General features: G+C 39.1%; 1 protein-coding gene across 1 annotated transcript in view; it reads right to left on the bottom strand.

The window, feature by feature from the left end:
- The window catches only part of pcdh15a (protocadherin-related 15a), a 264,071-nt gene that overhangs the window by 62,963 nt on the left and 182,658 nt on the right, over window positions 1-18,450 (bottom strand). The window contains exons 21-24 of the mRNA XM_059358970.1: window positions 11,441-11,746; window positions 9,976-10,206; window positions 5,782-5,898; window positions 58-198 (exon numbers count right to left, since the gene is read on the bottom strand). Of these exons, the coding sequence (XP_059214953.1) occupies window positions 58-198; window positions 5,782-5,898; window positions 9,976-10,206; window positions 11,441-11,746 (795 nt within the window). The remainder of the gene's footprint in view (window positions 1-57; window positions 199-5,781; window positions 5,899-9,975; window positions 10,207-11,440; window positions 11,747-18,450) is intronic.

Below are 18,450 nucleotides of genomic sequence, written 5' to 3'. Positions count from 1 at the left end.
CAGCAGCAGCAGCAGCAGCTCATTACCGCTATTGTCACCATAATCACTGCCACTCACTTTAAAGGTGACACTGGGCTCCTCATTGAGGTTGACCTTAGTGATAACTCTTCCAGTTTCCTCTTCCACATCAAAGATGCTTCCACTGTACGGTGACCTGTCCAGATCCACTCTGTAGCGGACAAAACTTGCCGGAGTGCCCTGGAGGAAGGAGAAAGAAGAACACGAACCACATCAATCCACTTATCTGGACACCACCTTTCACATTTTCAAATAAAGCTGTAAAGATGGAAGTAATTAGTCTTTGGAAGATGCAGTCAAGCTACAAGGATGCAGCAATACTGTTTGCTTATGAATACAACTCTATTATTGTTACATTTTATTTTCTTACCATGCAACAGCGCTGAAGTGGTTTAAGTGAGAAAAGGTTGCTTCTCTCTCTGTGTAACCGGAGAATTAGCCTAATGTCTCTCCTCATCAGACAACCTTATGTAAACTCACTGTTATTCATTGATTCAGACCTCTTTCCTTTCATTTTGAATAAAAAACTCTCCATTAAACCCACCCCTCTAGTCTCCAGAGTAACACACTTACATTCATTAGTGAGAGTCTGGACTTTAAAATGACCCTTTGATTAAGATTAATCATGGTTCCTGATTACTAATCATCTCTATAGCTTATCTTATTCAAGTTCTGTCCCTTTGGACCTAAAATTCGGTCTGATTTTTAATAAGCCTTTTTGAAACACTGCTCCCTTGCCTGAACTGATTTTTCTCCCAAGGGACGGGGTAAAAACCTGGGGCTAGAGTGGGAGAGAGAAAGAGAGAGGGAGAGAGGGGTAGATCCTGTAGTAGCACTGGATCCCTCGGGAGGCTTACTCACACAAATGTGTCTCTAAGAGGTTACAAAACTATCTGAGTGAATTCACTAAGGGGATTCTGAGAAAAAGGGCCTCATCTCTAAAAGCTCTTCAACTTGTTTTCTAACATGAAATGGAAAAGATGCAAGGACAGGGCCATTAATAAAAAAACACCACACACAGAGGAATCTAATACCTTGGCTGCAGTAGCAAGACATCGACAGTGATGACCGTGAAGGAAGTTGAGAACTTTGCTTAATGATTCAACTGTAGTCAACTTAGTAGCAGCAACCATCCTCTACTTATTGCTCCTCCAGATTCTATCAGTAGTTAGCCTTTTGAAATGAGGCGGCAACCTCCCCGTCTGAGCAGTGAAGCAAACCTGGAAGTGCCTTAAACCAGCATTCTTTCAAAAATCCAACAGGAGGCGCCAATGGCTTCAGTCCTATCTTCCTCAATACAAAATGAGACGACTTCTTACTTTATTTATTACCTCAGAAAAAATCACGTGGCAACATTATGGTGTCAATCCCTAGTTTCAAGTCTTCTTCAAGGCAATATGATGTTAATTGTGGAAATATTGGTCACTTTTAGAAAAAAAATTGATGAAGCTTATGATTTGGGGTGTTGCTACCTTTGATTGACAGGTTGCTAACACAGTGAACTGTCAATCAGGATATCAGCGTAGCAAAACAATGCGCATGCACGGCAGTGTGTACATCTAAATCGTTGTGAACTTGTTTGTCGTTGTCTGTATTTTCTTCTTAGAACTTTGACCCTTTCACTGTGTATTTTCAGTTCATGAAAGTTAATTTGAATATTTTGTTCATTTAAAAATGTCTTATTCAGTGTTCTACTGTACTAAAAGACACTCCAAGGAGATGGCTCTTAAATTTTTCCAGTAAATAACGTACATTTTGTTTCAGGACACCTGTCCTCGCATCCCCCGGTCCAAATATGGCCTCTCTGTTCTCGGTTCGAAAAAACAAAGATGGTGACGAACGTAAAGTAAGATCCCGAACTAGATGCTGCAATCGGGCAGTTCACAAACCAATGGGTGACGTCACAGTGACTACGTCCATTATTTAGATATAGTCTATGTTTGAAACCCAGATGATGTGACTCCACAAAATCAAACCAAAAGGAACCAATAATATGACATTTTCCCCTCTCATATCACAACACAATTCAAAATCTGTATTCTCCTGAGCACACTGCACAGTTTCAAAGTGATTGGTGTGTCCAGATTTGACATAAACACACAGTGGCTCACATACGAGTCAAGTACTTAAAGTGCTATAGTTATAGGAGCATGTCGGAGATCTTCAGCTTTACAACACTCATTTTGTCTGGTGTTTGACTCACACATCATGAATGTTTTATGTCCACCTTTAGAGTGACCTCACTGTGCCATCAACATTGCAAATAAGCAACAACAATTTTAGACGTAAAGGGCATCCAAAAAAAAATCTTACTTAAGACAACATTGACCATTTTTGTGTTATTTTTTGTTTTGCTTGTATTTCTTTTTAGAAAAGTCAAATTCTCTTTAGTGTAGAACAGCAAGTTCATGAATTAAAGAATGAGCTCAGAAGCTCTGGGAAGTGCTGAACGATGCTTCAGAGACTCACAACACAAAGCAGGGCTGGAGCAGAGAGTGTAAAACAGCAAAGCCAACACATTATTACAACTTAAATTTGGTAGGCTTGTGAAAACATTAATTAACGCATTTGATTTGCAATTTAATAAAAGATTAGGGGTATAAACTTAAGTGACCATATTATTATATACATTTTCCGATATGCTGAGTATTGAGATAACATATATTGCAATATATAGTGATTTATTACCTTTTTCAACTGTTAATATGTCCCAGAAGGAAAACTTTGACAGCATCTCTTCTATCTAATACATTTTCAGTCTTTTCATCTGAGTTTAATCATTTTTATTGAAGCAAAATATGATTATCAAGCAGAGAGACAGACCAACATAAGATAATATTGTAAAAGCTGTCATAAATGTTCCATGCATCTGAAAAATTGAACTTTTTTTTATTACTGTCGACATAGTCCAACTTAACTGAATGCAAATGTGTGGACTTCTGTACACCAATTGTAAACAGCGCAAAATATTGGCACTCATTTCAAATGTCACGATACTATGCTGCATCGCTTTGTCCCCCACCCCTACAAAAGACCTATGAAGAAATGCGAATTATAAAGAGTAAACATTCTGCGATAAACACCCACAGAAGAAAAATAAACTTTGTTTTTCTGTCACAAATAAACCTCACTGAAGATTAAAGCTCCTTCCTGGAACATTTGTCTCCATGGTGATCTCCTGTCTCATTCAGGATGATACAAACATTGATGGTTTAGGAACGAGTGGCACTTTTTAAAAACCATTAGTATCACTTCTCCCGGGGTGCAGGTGGATAGATATTATGCTCTCTTTCCAAAATGTGGGAAAAAAAGGAGACGGAATAGTCTACTCTACACCATTATAACCTTCAAACAAAATATGCACGTTTGTCGCATCAAGACTGCAAGCAAGCGCAAGTCTCTCCCTCTCTTTCTTTATTTGTGTGTCAAGGTTTTTATGAGCCTGTGTAATAGAGAGAATGTGTGTGTGCGCAAATTCGTGTGTGTATTTAGAATGCACTATACTAAGCCCTGTTCCACCAGAGGTGTCTATGACAGGCATCCTGTCAATAAAATGCTTTGAGCTCCAAAATCCAGGTCAATAAGAGACTGGGTTAGTCAGCTCCTGTTAGAAAATCTAATCCCTCTGTCTGTCAAACCACTTTCCAGAGTCACTCCCGCTCCTCACTCGCTGCCACTGTGCTCATGCTAACATAATGATGATTTCTAACCTATTATTTGGGCCTCAGCACTGTTGGATATTTTCTATTGCACCAGATTTCTCTTTAAGAATGTTTCAGGGGAAAAAAAGATCTCGTATGAGGGGAAAAGTTCACATTTAAAAGAATTATTTTAGCTGCATAGACAGAGAGGTAGAGAGGGGGTGGGCAGGAAAAAGCAGGAGGAGGGAGCGTCTCCCTCTGAGAGGAGAAGTGAGATGTACAGCAGTCCCTGTGGCGCTCTGGAGATGTTTTACCACCCACAGCTGGGACTGACAGGCATCCACATCCCTTAGTGTTTACGTGCTGCGGAGAGTACATAAGCTCACCCATCCCTGGTGAGATCCCATCAGCAGGAGGGCCACTGATAACAAGTATCAAGTCCAGCCATAGAGACCTTCACTGAAAAACACATTCAGAGCTGGAAGCTATTAGGGCAAGGCAGGGAGGTCACAGGGGGATTCATATTCCCTTTTTTTCCACAGTGAAAATTTGAAAATAAATAAAAAAAAGACACTGTGTTATGACAGAAAAAGCTGGTTTCGTGAAGTGTCTACAAAGAGAGAGAGAGAGAAAAAAAAACTCTGTACCACAACCAAAAAGACAGAGAAGATGTGAGCAAGAAGACTGCTGACTCACCAAGTCCAATAAAATATTAAGGTGGGTGGTACAGCCAATAAAGAAGTTCAGCTGAGGTGAATGACGTGGAACCAAATATTCTCAGAGTCAGGTCATGTGCGTGTCCAAATAGACATCTCAAGCTATTAACAGACTCAAAGCAATAAACTTAAAAAGTCATGTGATGCACTCTCAACTCTGCCCCAAAATATTCCCCATTGCGCCAGTGTTTCTACTCTCAACAGGGTGTCACAACTTCCCTTCTGCATTGTGTAATTTTCTTCCTTGGCTTGCAGATACCATAAAGAAAAAGAAAAAAAATCTTCATAGTGCCAGTCCCAGGAGAGCCTGCTCAGATATAGGGAGGTGAAGCAGTCTGAGGAAACATGACGCTGTCTGAGGCAACTGTTATATGACTCATACAGGCCAAGACGCCGAACAAGACACACAATATATACACACACACAGCACTGTATCTCTAATGAGAGCATCCAAGTATTGAAAACATGTTTTAAAAGACCTTTCATTTAGTGTTGATTTTGGATGAAAGTGGTAATGTTTATAATGTTTCATAAAGATCTTGATCTGGAGACCATGCATTATTTCTTGGAATCAAACAAAAAACGTTATTTTTTTTCTGTCTTTAAAAAATACAGCTGTTTGCAGGATACATAGTGATGAGGTAATGTATCTATTTGCGGCTATGTAAGATGAATAACTGTAATATGACTATGGATAAATAAAAGTTACATTTGTTTTCACCACCAGCTTAAATTAATTTATTGATGTAAAACCAGTTCTTGCAATGTATTTCATAAATAAAATAAACATGTTAAGTGTCTGGGAGAAAGAGGGCCAATACAGTGACAGTTTTGAATCCTTTCAAATTCTGCAGTTGTCATGGTTGACTTATCTTCTCCATCACTGTCCCTTTTACCTTGTTTCTGTTCTTCAGTCAATTCAATGATTGTGTCCCAGTATCAGCCATAACCACAAAATGTCAAAAATGAATTTCTCCAAAGAAAAATCTCCTCCTGCTTCCTTTTAACTGGCTAACATACTACTCACTGCAAAACGTTGCCTGTAAACATCGGCTCTTCCCCTTTGTGTGCCGTAAACCATCCGATTTCACGGGGAATCAGATCAAAGAACCAGCATTAAGAATAACTACACAGAAATAGGCAATCTTCTCACTGATGGTTTCGTTTGCTTGTGTAGGTCACATAGAGGCATCAGTACTGAATTGAAACTGTTTCATAAACCAGGTAAAACCTCCTTGTAGCTGCATTGAAATGCACTGTGCGAAACGCTACGGCAGAAATTATCTGACGTTCTGAGAGCACAAGTAATAAAAAGGTAAAAAATCCCCAAGAAAGGCTTTTTATCTCTACTACCTTTATTAAAGCTCTGTGTGCCACCGTTTGAAGAGTGTTTCTGTAATACTCACTGGGGGGTCTTGGTCCTCAGCAAAAACAAAGGTGATGACCGTTCCTTTCTCTGCATTGGGTGCCACCATGCCCTTATACAGGTCTTGTGTGAAGATGGGGGAGAAGTCATTCATGTCCTAAAAAGAAAAAGAGATTCCATAAATGTAAGTGTATCAGTTATGTATTGCCGATGTCTGTGACATTGGTTTCAATCCAGTTATGTGACATTGTTCAATCAGAACAGTACAAATTGTTAAACTACACTGCAGGTTAACAGGTCATAGAGAACGGGCAGGACAGATATCCCTTCAGATCTGGAGTTAAAAGGGTCAAATTCATTCGTCAATGTATTCTACTACTACTTCTGCTGATGCCCTCGCATGCTAAAAGAGCAGTATTGTAGCAGTGCAGATTTTGCAGCTGCTGCTTTGTTTGATTTCAGCAAACACTTCCAGCAAGTTATTGTGGATTCAGGCAAAATTTCCCACTGCAGTACTTCACCATGCCCCAGGCTTTGTCCATGTAATTAAAGGATTGTGCATCTGAGCTGAATGTGATCACATATAAACATATGCATATACTGTTTACTGTAATTATACCATTGCAAATAAAAGTAATTAGCAATTCTCATTCTAAATTTCAAATCTGGCCCCAGCCATCACTATCTTGGCAGCATCTGACTCTGCCTAACCCCCCGCAAATCAAAAAATTGCCGAAGAGATGGAGCGGGGTTGACCTCTGGTGGGCCAAATTAACTCTGGTTGTTGAGACACGCCCCCTGCAACAGCACCCGCCTGTCTACATTTTGTAAATTAAAGCAATAAAACATTTTCCTTCTTTTCTAAGGCTTGTGTTAATGCATTGGTAATTAATCACGACATCTAATTAAATTAGACCATTCTGCAGATGCTGTGAAATTAAATGGTGCATAATTAATGATTCGTCCTTTATGTTTAGTTTATCTTTACTGATATACACATTCGACTCCACCAGATGCCTACCAAATACAACGACAGATATAAAAGCTTTTCCTGTATTAAGGCTTTGAATACACTTAATACTAGTTTTATTCTCTCAAGATATCTCTCAAGAAATCTCATGATAATGGAGCCTGAATCACAAGGACCAGTACGGTGCATTTACATCTTGTTAAGATGACAATCGTGAACAAGGTTTTCTGACCTACTTAAATACACAGTCTGACATTTAATGGAAGAGAAAGCTTTCTCTTATTCCATCTTTTCTACCCCTTGAGACGTTTAAACAGTTTTGTTGGGATTCAGTGATATACTGTGGCGATTCCCAGACATGGTTTCGGATTCTGTTAAAGTAATCATTGTCCAGGACCTTTCCACGACATTTTCCAGGAGTTTTTCTTGACAATACAGGACAGCACTTTCTCATGAAATGTCATATGAAGTGTGGCACGACCAAGTGGCAATACCCTAGGCAAGTAAAACCAATGAAGAAGTGTTTTTAACCTGCATTCTATCCAGTGGCCAGCATTTGGAAATTAGTTTCCACTTGGCTACTCTGAGAATCCTGCTTGCGGATCTAAAACAAAAATGTGACAACGAAAAGATTTCTGCAAGTCAGTTCTGCTCCGCATCCATGTGAATAGTATGGCTGTAAATCTCAGGTTTATTGATTAGATCAATTCATTGGACACAATACAATATTTACCAATACCACATAGTCTGCTGCAGTACCACTTCGATTTGGTTCGATTTAGGGGCCATCATATGATATAAGACGATTTATATTAACTTACAAAAAACAACACCATTTTAACATTTAATTTCTGAGATCTTCCAGATATTTAAATGAAAAACAATCCAGTATTTTTTAATGCAAATAATAAAAAATAGACCTTCTGTTCACTATGAAGTGCCACAAGTGCATTTGAGTGCAACTGTTTTTTATGGGTTAACTTAAAGAGCCTGTGATGATCTTTTAATTACGAACATATATTCCCAAGATAGGTTTCATCTGTGTGCTAAGTTTACTTCTCAAAACAAAACAGGGAAATTGTCATAAAAAAGTGTATATTTAAGATGACGATATGCATCAATGCAGTTGGATAGTTCACCCATGAATTGATATATCGATCCATCTCGATGCATTGTTACACTCCTACAGTATATCCTACCAAAAGTCAAGTTTTGGAACAAAAGGCAAGAATTACAAAAAAATCTTTTGAGGATAACATTGGCAATTTACAGGATATCTGCTCATTTTAATCAATTTCCGGGTGTCTCCATGTCTGGAAAACTATTATCTTAATTTCCAGGTCTTCCAGAACACACGTGGGAACTCCCCATCACTAGTGCTTTTAATCACCTTCTCCCTGTAATTAATTCATGCCTCAATAAACCATTCACATATCTCTCAGGACTAGGTTAGCTCTGTAGAATAAGCGCCGGAGCCTGATGTCTCTTTCTCTTGACTTTTCTGTTTACTTTCCACTGTTTTGACTTAGCCATGGGCAACAGTTTGTGCTTTTTAAACTCAGTGGTAAAGGGCAGCCACACTTTGATCTATATGCTGGTTTAGCGTTTCCTTGGAGAAAATCTATGATCAGACCTTACTCTAAACAACAAAGCCGGATCCTTGTGTTGCAAGTGTGCACAATATGCAAAATGAACAGACCCACTCATGTTTGTTTGAAACATGCATGTGCTGCCTACAGTATTTCTCCATCCATGCGCACACACCAACATGCCTACAAACACAAGGTGTCTGCTTTACATTTCAGAAGTACAAGAACAGAAAAAAAAAGTTGGGGGGACTCATTCAGAACAAAGGGATACGCAGGACACTCAATCCATCACTGCAAGGCATCCGACATAAGAGACAACAACAAAACAATACAAGAGGAAATCAAACACAAGCAAGTTCAAATAACCCTCTGGAGGTGTAATATGAGGAAGGAAATGGAATCAGCGGAATCAGCTCCAACCGTAGTCCCTGAGAAGCCTGCATGAATCCATTAGGCTCATTCTAATTCATGTCTGCCATTTCGAATACCAGACATTGGTTTGATATCAGTGGCTGTGCAATACCTTATCCTATCAAACACAGTTCCTGGGTGACAGTGCGAACACTGCTACAAAGCTTGTCCTTATCAGAGGACAAACTCACTCTACAGGTTGGCAGGCCATGCAGTGAACTTGCTTGAATAAGCTTCAACGCTTCCTCCAATTCAGCGTTATACAGATAGCTTAATTCTGCAGACTTTGAAACAGTCTCTGGGGGTGGAGCGAATTCATACACAGATAAATGTGAATACGTGCATTTTGAAGTGCACAATCACTCAGAACACACACCCCGTTAACACACACACACTCACATGAATAGCAGCGCAACATAAGGCGTCTAATCCTTTCGTTGGGATTCAGCTGTTAATCTTTTGAAAGGTTGTAAAGGGAATACAAGCTCCTGCAAAAACCTGACATAATTGCTGTCACAAAGCTAATGAGTCATTCAGATGTGGAATAGAGCTTTGCAAGGCAGCAACACCTATCCATCAAATTCTCTTTGTTCTGGTGCAACTACTAGGACATCAGGTCGGGAGGCCAAAAAATGTCTCGCAAAGGAAATCCATTCTGCTTTGTAATCAATGGATTAATGACAAGCAAATTCACAAAGAATTAACTACAGCTGTTGATAGCATCATAATTTGCACATCACTTGCAACCACGATCTCAGTCCGACCCACAAAAGATATTGCGCTAATGATATTACAGCGCAAACACCCCCATAAAGTTCTGCAGCTGAGTGTAATTTGCCCTTCTTTAAGCATCTTATTGCAATTATGCATGTGGCAAAGTATAACTGTTGCCTTGGTGCCATGAACACAAGCGCAGTGAGGCGCTTTTTGCTTGTCAGAGCAGTGCATTTAACCCTTTGCCGGCGCTTTGAGAGTGACATGGTTTCTTTTTGTCTCATTTGTGCAAATTTAGAGGCTGCAAAAACTGCACTATAGCCAGTGAATGTCATTTCACAGAAGCAGCACAGGTGAAACACTGCACATTATCTTTGCAATCCCCTTCTGGACTATGGCTCGGACTAGCTATTACTACTGTAAAACTCTGCTAATAAGTCACCACATATTCACTGGCAGTGCTGCTGCTCCTGAGGGACAATGAGGATAGATGGAAGAAGAACAGATCGCTGAGAGGTTGTGGTGGACCGACTATCCGGAGGGCTCTTACCGTGATGCGGACCGTGACGGTAGCCTGCCCTGGGGGCACGACACTGCCTTGGTCGACAGCTTCCACCTGGAAAGTGTAAGAGGCCCCCATGCCCATAGCTGCCAGGTCCTCAAAGTCCAGGGTCTGCAGCACAGCTAACTCCCCTGTGACAGGGTTCAGAGAAAACAGCTGCCTGGCCGATTCAGTCTTGATCCGATATGTGACATTGGAGAAGAGGTCCGCGTCCACCGCCTATGAGAGGAAAGAGAGGGATGAGCAGAAGAAACGATTAGAGCACATTAAATAAAAAAGGAGCATATGTGTGGAGAAAAAGTGGATTGATGGTAAGAAAAACAGCAATATATATTTAAAATCTTGGACCTCACACATATACAGAAGCACTGTGGCTATCGACAATGAATATTAATGTTTCTATTTTAATCTGCGTTTATATGCTGCAGGGGTTACTGACATCAATCATTAATAGGTTCTGATTAAATTAAACCACTGAGGGGAGTTTAAGTTGGTTCTTATTACATGCAGTCCTAGCTCTCGGAGTAGATAGAATTTGCAACAGCTACTGCAATAGGAGATGATTACATGCAGTTTATGGATGATGGAATACAAGTTGTTGTGTAGGTGCGCCCCCCACACAAACAGACACACAAACAATATTTATACACAAAATAAGATGAAATATATTCAGGTATAAGCAGTGAAGCTACCGACTTATCCACTTCCTTTTCTTAGAGTCGATCTCACTTTTGCTCTTTAGGTGTCTTGCCAGCCACCCCCGTCCGTTTAGAGCTGCGGTTGTCTCGGAGATTAAGGGTGTCACAGTGCCACTGTCACTCACCCCCCTCACCCTCAACCGTCACCACCCTGCTTCTTACCCTCTCCTCTTGCTTTACCCCTCTGTGGGAAATGCCACTCACAATATTCCAGCAATTACTCTCTCTTTCGCTCCACGTTCGCTCTGCCTGCATATGGCTTTCCTACACTTGACTTCAGTGCTAACATGTGAGCCAACGTATGACAGTGTTGAATCTATCCAAAGACAGATTATGCCAAGTTGAAAAGTTTTTTAAAAATTTGTGGAGCGTTATATTCATGTTTGCCAGGACAGATGGAAAAATGATCCACTACTAAAGGCTGGTGATGACTTGAAAATTCTAGCTTAAAGTCTTATTCTGTTTGAGTCTAAAAATGCCCAAAGACCTGTCATGACAGGAGAAGAAAGTGTTTCTCCCTTCAGTGTATATAAGGCTGTGTATGTTTCTGTGTGTAAATGTTTCCGTCTGGAAGCATTTGACATTTAAACACTAAATTGCCCGCACTTGAAAAAGATGGTGAAAGCCTGCTACTAAAACTGTTTCTTAAAGCATCAGTGCTACATTATATAATTATATAAAGGAAGACAGGAGACATTTAAGGGGCGGAGAGAGACACAAACCTTGACAATAAACACAAGCACGTAAATACTTACACTTAGCTTTAGGACCACAGTTCCCACAGGGCTGTTTTCAGGTACGTTAACCACATAAGTTTGCTGGGAGAACACTGGGCTGTTGTCATCAATATCCATGACCTGGACTGAGAGGGTCAAAGTGGTCCGCCGTGGATCCACTGCCCCATCTGAGGCCTCTACCACCAGATCATACAGGCTCCTAAGCTCCCGATCAAGAGGCACTCTTGTGTAGATGCTGCCATTAGCGCTGATTGTAAACAAGTCCGGATGATTCACGATCCGGTAGCGCACCTGGCCATTTTCTCCTTTATCTGGATCTGTGGCCTGGGGATAGAGAAAATGACAAGAGGTGTAGGAATAAGGCATGTCTCCCATGCAATATTAATATCTGAGTGGCAGAGTATCCCCCCACACACCCCCAACCCAAATGTTTTGTCCGACTTGAGCTTGGGTGATCTGGACCATGACAGTTTTTGCTCTTGCTGATGTAATTTTTGGTAACACTTTCTATGAAACCCATGTCATGTATAATTCATTATAAAAATACTTATAAATTATAAACTGCCTCTAGCAGTGTATATTTATACTTCACAACATTTAAAAATATTCATAATGCCTCATAACAATAATCATAGTTGATTATTATGCATTTTAAATGACTATAATAATTTATAAGGTCACTGACATTTTGTATGTCCATGTCTATAATGCATTATAAATGTATTTATGATGCATTATAGGTTCAGGATGACCCACTACACTAACCCTATAATCACATTAAGTGGTTGTGATGAATTATACAATATAATAATGTATTACAACTATGATAATTATAATACACTATGATCCTTGCAAAAAAAGTCAGTGAGTTATAATAACATTATTTTAAATGTTACAACTATTATTATATATTATTATGAATATTTATGAGTGGTTATAGTTATAAGTATGTTTGTAACGCAATATAGACCCAAGTATAATGAAAAGCATTACCTTATGATAATCAATCACTATTTAATGCTGCCAAGCTCCCAAAGCAAGTAATTTAACTACAATGACCATAATTCATTGCACCAGCATCACAGTACTTATTAAAGTAGTGGTCTGTGCCAACACAAACTGAACAGAGATACAGCATGAAATATAGCCTGGATAACCAGATGGAAGCATAATAGTATTTTACGGCCATTATCTTACAGTGGAATGAGAGACTGCGTATGCTGAAGAAAATGTGAGTTAGTGGGTTTGCTAAATGAAGCAGCAATAAAAAGTCATCAATAAACTGAAGTAAACTGACAACCTGTGAGAAACACTGAGAATCCATTTATATACATCAATCATTTAATGCCAGAGAGAGATAAATGTTCACCAATACACAGCAAAGGAATAACACATTCGAAATCTAAAGTGCAGAAGTATTTCCCTTCAAGCAAACAGCTGCTGTGAGTTTGAGGTGATCCATTACATGATCCATTAAAGCTTTATCTTAACGCCTTACATATTTACGGAGGCTTCCAGCACAAAGCCAAGTCAGCTAGAGTGCCGTCACCGAGTGTAAACATCTGTCATACGTTAGAGTCCCATTTCCTGTTCTTGATATTGTGATTAGAGTCTTTGTCACAGACTCATTAGTAATCATTCGGGAGTTCAAAAGGCCAGAACCCTTTTTCATGCAAACTGAAATTCTATCAAAAGGAAATCCTTGAATTCTTAATTACGCTTTAAATACGTGTCCATTCTTTACATAAAAGTACAATAAAAACTGAAAAAAATAAATGAAAAAGAATCATCAAAATGATCCTGGTGATGATCCTGCAGGGCTCTCTATATGATATGACTATATTACAATTATGCCTATGTTTTAACATATGTGTATGTGTTCTGTGTGGTGGTAATTCTTTGTTGTAATTGAAAGAGAGAAGGAAAGAGAAAGCGCTGTGGGGGAGACAGAGGGAGATCAAGCCACATTTCATCTGTCGGTTTGGCAATATTTATCAACCTCGGTGCAAGTCAGGACAAGGCACAAAGAGAGGAAAAAAAAGAGGAACAGTGGGAAAGGGAGGAGGATACACATATGGTTGCTAAAAGCTAACCCCAATTTGTTCTACATGGAGTGCCTGACAAATATTAAAATCCAAGGCTAAAAATTGTACCTCAGCATTAAGCCTTTTCAAAACAGACTAAAGCACATCGTGTCAATATGTACATACGGATCACTACTTCTCTGCAGTGTTTAAATAACAAACATTTCCACTGCTCCTTGCCTGAAAAGGGGCATAATCCAATTAATTCGCAGCAAATAACAATCAAATAACAATTCATGTATATTTCTGCAGCCTCCAACTCCAACTGTATGTGTTACAGAGGTCAGTCAGTGCAGGGCAGGGCAGGGACCTGCAGCAGATGTTTGCAGACATAATAGACGTGGGCGGTCATGTTGTGATGCCTGGCCTCGGTGGAGTATGTGAAGCCTTTGACATTGTTTGCCAAATTATTACAACCAAATTATTTTGCCATTTTCTGATTCTTTAACCCTAAATGACAGGGCATCTTTCTTCTCACACTATAACAGTGTGTGCCAAACTTTTTTATGGTTTTTCCAATCAGGTCTCATTTAGTGATGGGAACTGGCACAGACTTTCGATTGTGAATGGGTGGGCTTGATAAATCGATTGTGGGAATGGAGGAACATCCTGCAGGTGGTTGGAGCACAAAAAGCAGCTTGAGCAGGTGGCAGCGGTCTTAAAAAAGCAGGCCCACGCAGTCCTCTAATATATAGTAGTTGCGAAATGTGTCTCTTTTGTGTACTGCCTGCCTGGGTCCAGTATTTCTTTTTGTCCTGCTGTATTTACAAAGCAAGCGTATTCCTCTTGCTTTTGATGATTAATGCTGAAACCTAAAATTTAGTTTGAATTGCCCATTTACACCATAGGCAGAACCATATCTCCCTACAGCACAGGCACAGTATTTCCAAACATAAAATTAGGCACTGATGTTACCCTTTCAAAGCCAAACAAAAGCGTGGTAACTGTATGTGTGGAAGTGAAATCTATCATATCAATGCTTGCCAATGTCTTCAGTTTATCAAGAAATCTGCTTGGCGGCAAACTAAATGGCATCACGTTCAACAGCCTCTCCAATTACCACCAATTCTCCATGATGCTTCCATGATGTGTCTGACATGAATGCTAATCGATTTGTCCTCCGGTCATCTGCATGCTCAGATTATGGCTCCCCGCTGTGAACAAACAGAATGGGCTTGTATGGTGCAGGATTTGTCAGTCACAGAACAAATGGCTCTATTAGCACAACCAGCATTACTGCCGATTGTGATAACCTGGTAAATCGTCTCAAGTGAGTGTGTGTTAAATAAGAACAGGTGGGAACCAGTTCCAATTACTGTAGCGATAATCCAAAATGCTTTAGGGCTAGCATTAAGCTACTTAATAGCATTATGCATTTGCACTGCACTCATCTTCACCGTTGGCAATAGCCTGAAGGCTTGTGGTTGACTACATTATTACTCCCTCTCTGCAGGGAGAAATGCAAGGCTCTACAGGAAAAATGAACTGATTTTACAGTAACACATCACATTTAAATGTAAAATAACCAAGTAGACAAAAATAGCAGCTAAATTCAAGCAGTCTCATCCATCTCATGCATTACTTCATCTGCCACTTTACTTTTACTTGAATTGTCATGTGATAGTGATCGGTTGGATACTCACAGAAACAACTTCAATCATACTGTCTGGATTTCTAATCATTCTGCTATCCTGGAATACCTAGATACTAAGTCTTGTGTGTCTTCCAGTGTTGAAACTCAAATATTCAACAACTGCTGTTCCTTCTTTGTTGCAACCTCAGATTGTACAGTCTGTGAATAAAAAATGTCCCTCTGCATTTCCATATTGTTTCCTTCTGGGGACCTTATGGATTATTATACAAGGCTAATGGAGAGTTAAGAAAATGTGCCAAAGGGGCATATCTTATACATTTGATACAGTTATTGGCAATTTGAATCTAAATGTCACATGCATTTATGGCTTAAATGGGGTAATTCATTAAACCAAGAGCCCAGAGGTGTTAGTATTCTCTCTTGCACACTACACATAAACAAAAAGACACTAACACTTGCAATGTTATATATGTTACAGCCTAGAAATGCAAGTATGTGCTCAGTGCATGAACAATATAAAAATGTTTCTCCATCATAAAGGATTAAGTGAATGAAATAAACAATAAAGGCAACCAGAAACACGCTCGGTAGGTGGTACTTGAGTAACTGGTTTGGTGTGTGTGTGTGTGTGTGTGTGTGTGTGTGTAGAAATACATATTCAAATCTGAAGGTTTTCCCATTCTATTTTAGCGTTTCACTGATTTAATTAAAATTCATACCCTTTTCTATTGTACCTTATAAACTGAGGCTACTCAAAGTGCTTTACAAAGGGAATAGCAAGTGATTAAAATAACAATGTCAATGAAAATGGAAAAGAAAAGAAACTAAAACTAAATAAATTAAATAAAGATAAAAATGAATAATAGACAAACGGATTGTACAGTTATAGAAGAATCCAATGTTAATCTAATGATGGCAGAAGAAAAAATAGATTTTAATTTAGATTTGTGAGATAATTCAATTGTACTGCCCTTTTTGTTTTGTTGCTGCTGTTAAGCGTCTTTAAGTATCTAGAAAAGCATTATAGAAATTTTATGTATTAGGAAAATTATTTCTGACCTCAGGCACTACATTTATATTCCTAAAGCATACCAGATATGTATTTCTGATTAGAAGTAATTTTAAAATAAAAGTAGCTGTATTCCAATCTATGCTGTGACTATAAGCCAGTGTAAAGACGTAAGAGTGGGGATAATGTGCTCAATTCTCTTGGACAGCAGCTAAATGGCTTAAAGACCAGGTAACAGACGACAGCAACAGGCTATTCATTATGATTGAAGGCATGAATGAGGACGTGGAGCCTCATATGGCCCGCCTCCGTTGGTAACTTCTACGACTCTTTATCAGCTCAGCCACAAATTCTTGTCTGCTTCCAAGCACCGCTGGAACACTATTTTCAAATCAGTCAGCACAGAGATTTAAAGAGAGACCGAATAACAAACACAAAAAAGTAGCCAATGTAGTATTTCCACTGGCCTCAATGCTGCTTTTACTGTTCACTAACCCTGTTTACAGCCACGTTGGTGATGTTGAACATGATACACCACAAAAAAACTGAAAGAAGACAGTGTATCACCTATTTTAAGCTGTTTTTGGTGGAACAAGGGTATTATTCTTGTAATTTATTATTAACAATTTCCTTTCAACTTGATAAGTGTGCAATAACTTTTAAACCTCCTTGTTGATATACAGAATTATACACATTTCTTATATAGAAATTGCATCTCCATTTTATCCTTCTGTAACTGAATCCCATCGACTTGCTCTAAGCACTGACCCAATAGGTATATCTTATAGCACAAACTTTTGGTTAAACAGCAAAGTAAATCTGGGTGTCGTCTGCATAGCTACAGGCAGTAATCCTCTAGTCTTGCAGGTTGTTGCCTTAACACAGTATAACATTCAGACAAGAGTAGGATGGTAACATTTCTAATGTGACAAAAATGTGATAACATCAATTCACAGTATTGTCGTATAATAAAATAAAATGGAGGATCGTTGTATTCACTAAATTTGTCTATCTGTGTTTAAAGATTCTGCTGATTACCTAGTGTTGCATCAAAAAAAAGCCTCCATCCCTTCTTGATCAGCTACAACAGGCAAACCTCTCTATATGCATGTGAAAGGAGAGCAGGATTGTGTTGAGCTAAGTACTTCAGACAGAAAGGCACAGCATCAACTCAAGTCGGCAAGATGCCAGCTGAGAAAACCTTCCGAGGCAGAGACACAGTGGGTTGGGCTAAGCTCTAATCTATCTGCTGGCTGCATTTGTTAGGAAAGACTTGGGAGTTAGCTTTACCTCATTCAAACACCAAGCTTCCTTCACATGTCCTTTTGTCTTATTTCACAGTTCATAAACTCGCAACATTTTCTGGTGGTCCATTTTATTACCCCCTGAAAAATGTAATGGGGTGCCTAATGTTAGAGGTATATATCCTGAAAGGTGACAAACGCCACTGATATGAGAGTTCCTGTTTACCCTTGGCAAATTTATTGTTTGCATAAGCAATTACAAAGATATGACAGGGGATTGAAAAGGCACACAAACAAATATTATGATGTGATTCTGTGAAGGGAGCGGAAAAAATATTCAAATCTTTTAAATGTTAAAAGCTTAAAGCCACAAACACTTTGCTATCTACCAAAAACAAAGATGAAAATATTTTGGAAATATCAACACCTACATAGAGATAGAGAAAGAGATAGTGTTGTGAATTCACAAAAACAAATAAGCTGAGCTATTATCTTTCCTATTATCAGTACAACTCAGTAACTCAAGAATTATCTTTTGCTCATGTTCATTACAATGGCTAACTCATTGTCAAACTAATTTATTTTTTTTAATTATCTCACTGTTGATGACGTTTTAATTGATTTTTTTCTGGTATTGTGCACCTGCACTGGCTTAGACAACTTCCAAACTCAGGCCAAACTCTTTTTATTTAGAGATACAGATGTATGAGTTTGTAACACAATTGTGGGGATTTAGTGGCAAAATTACATTTAAAAAAAGGTGAGCAATAGAGGCAATTAAACACCGAGACCTGTGTATTTTTTCCCCCTCTGTCACATTGTATGCATGTACGAAATGTGTAGAGCATGTCTACTGTCATTATTTCATGATTAATCCAGTCACAAACATCAGGCCAATTAATCTACAGCTATAATTAGAAAAGTCTGGCTGCTCAGTGGTGCTGAACCTAGTCAGTCAACAGGGATGCAGCTCTGAGTGACAAATCTGTCCAACAGCATTGACCATGTTGGAAAATGCCAGGTAATTTTAATGGATAACAACAATGAGAGCCGAGGCACAGTTGTGACTCAGTGGTCTGTGTAATTTATGAGAAACA

Source organism: Centropristis striata, chromosome 20 (assembly GCF_030273125.1).
Source record: "Centropristis striata isolate RG_2023a ecotype Rhode Island chromosome 20, C.striata_1.0, whole genome shotgun sequence".
In the NCBI taxonomy this organism is placed as follows: Eukaryota; Metazoa; Chordata; class Actinopteri; order Perciformes; family Serranidae; genus Centropristis; species Centropristis striata.
This window is presented reverse-complemented; position numbering and strand designations above follow the sequence as displayed.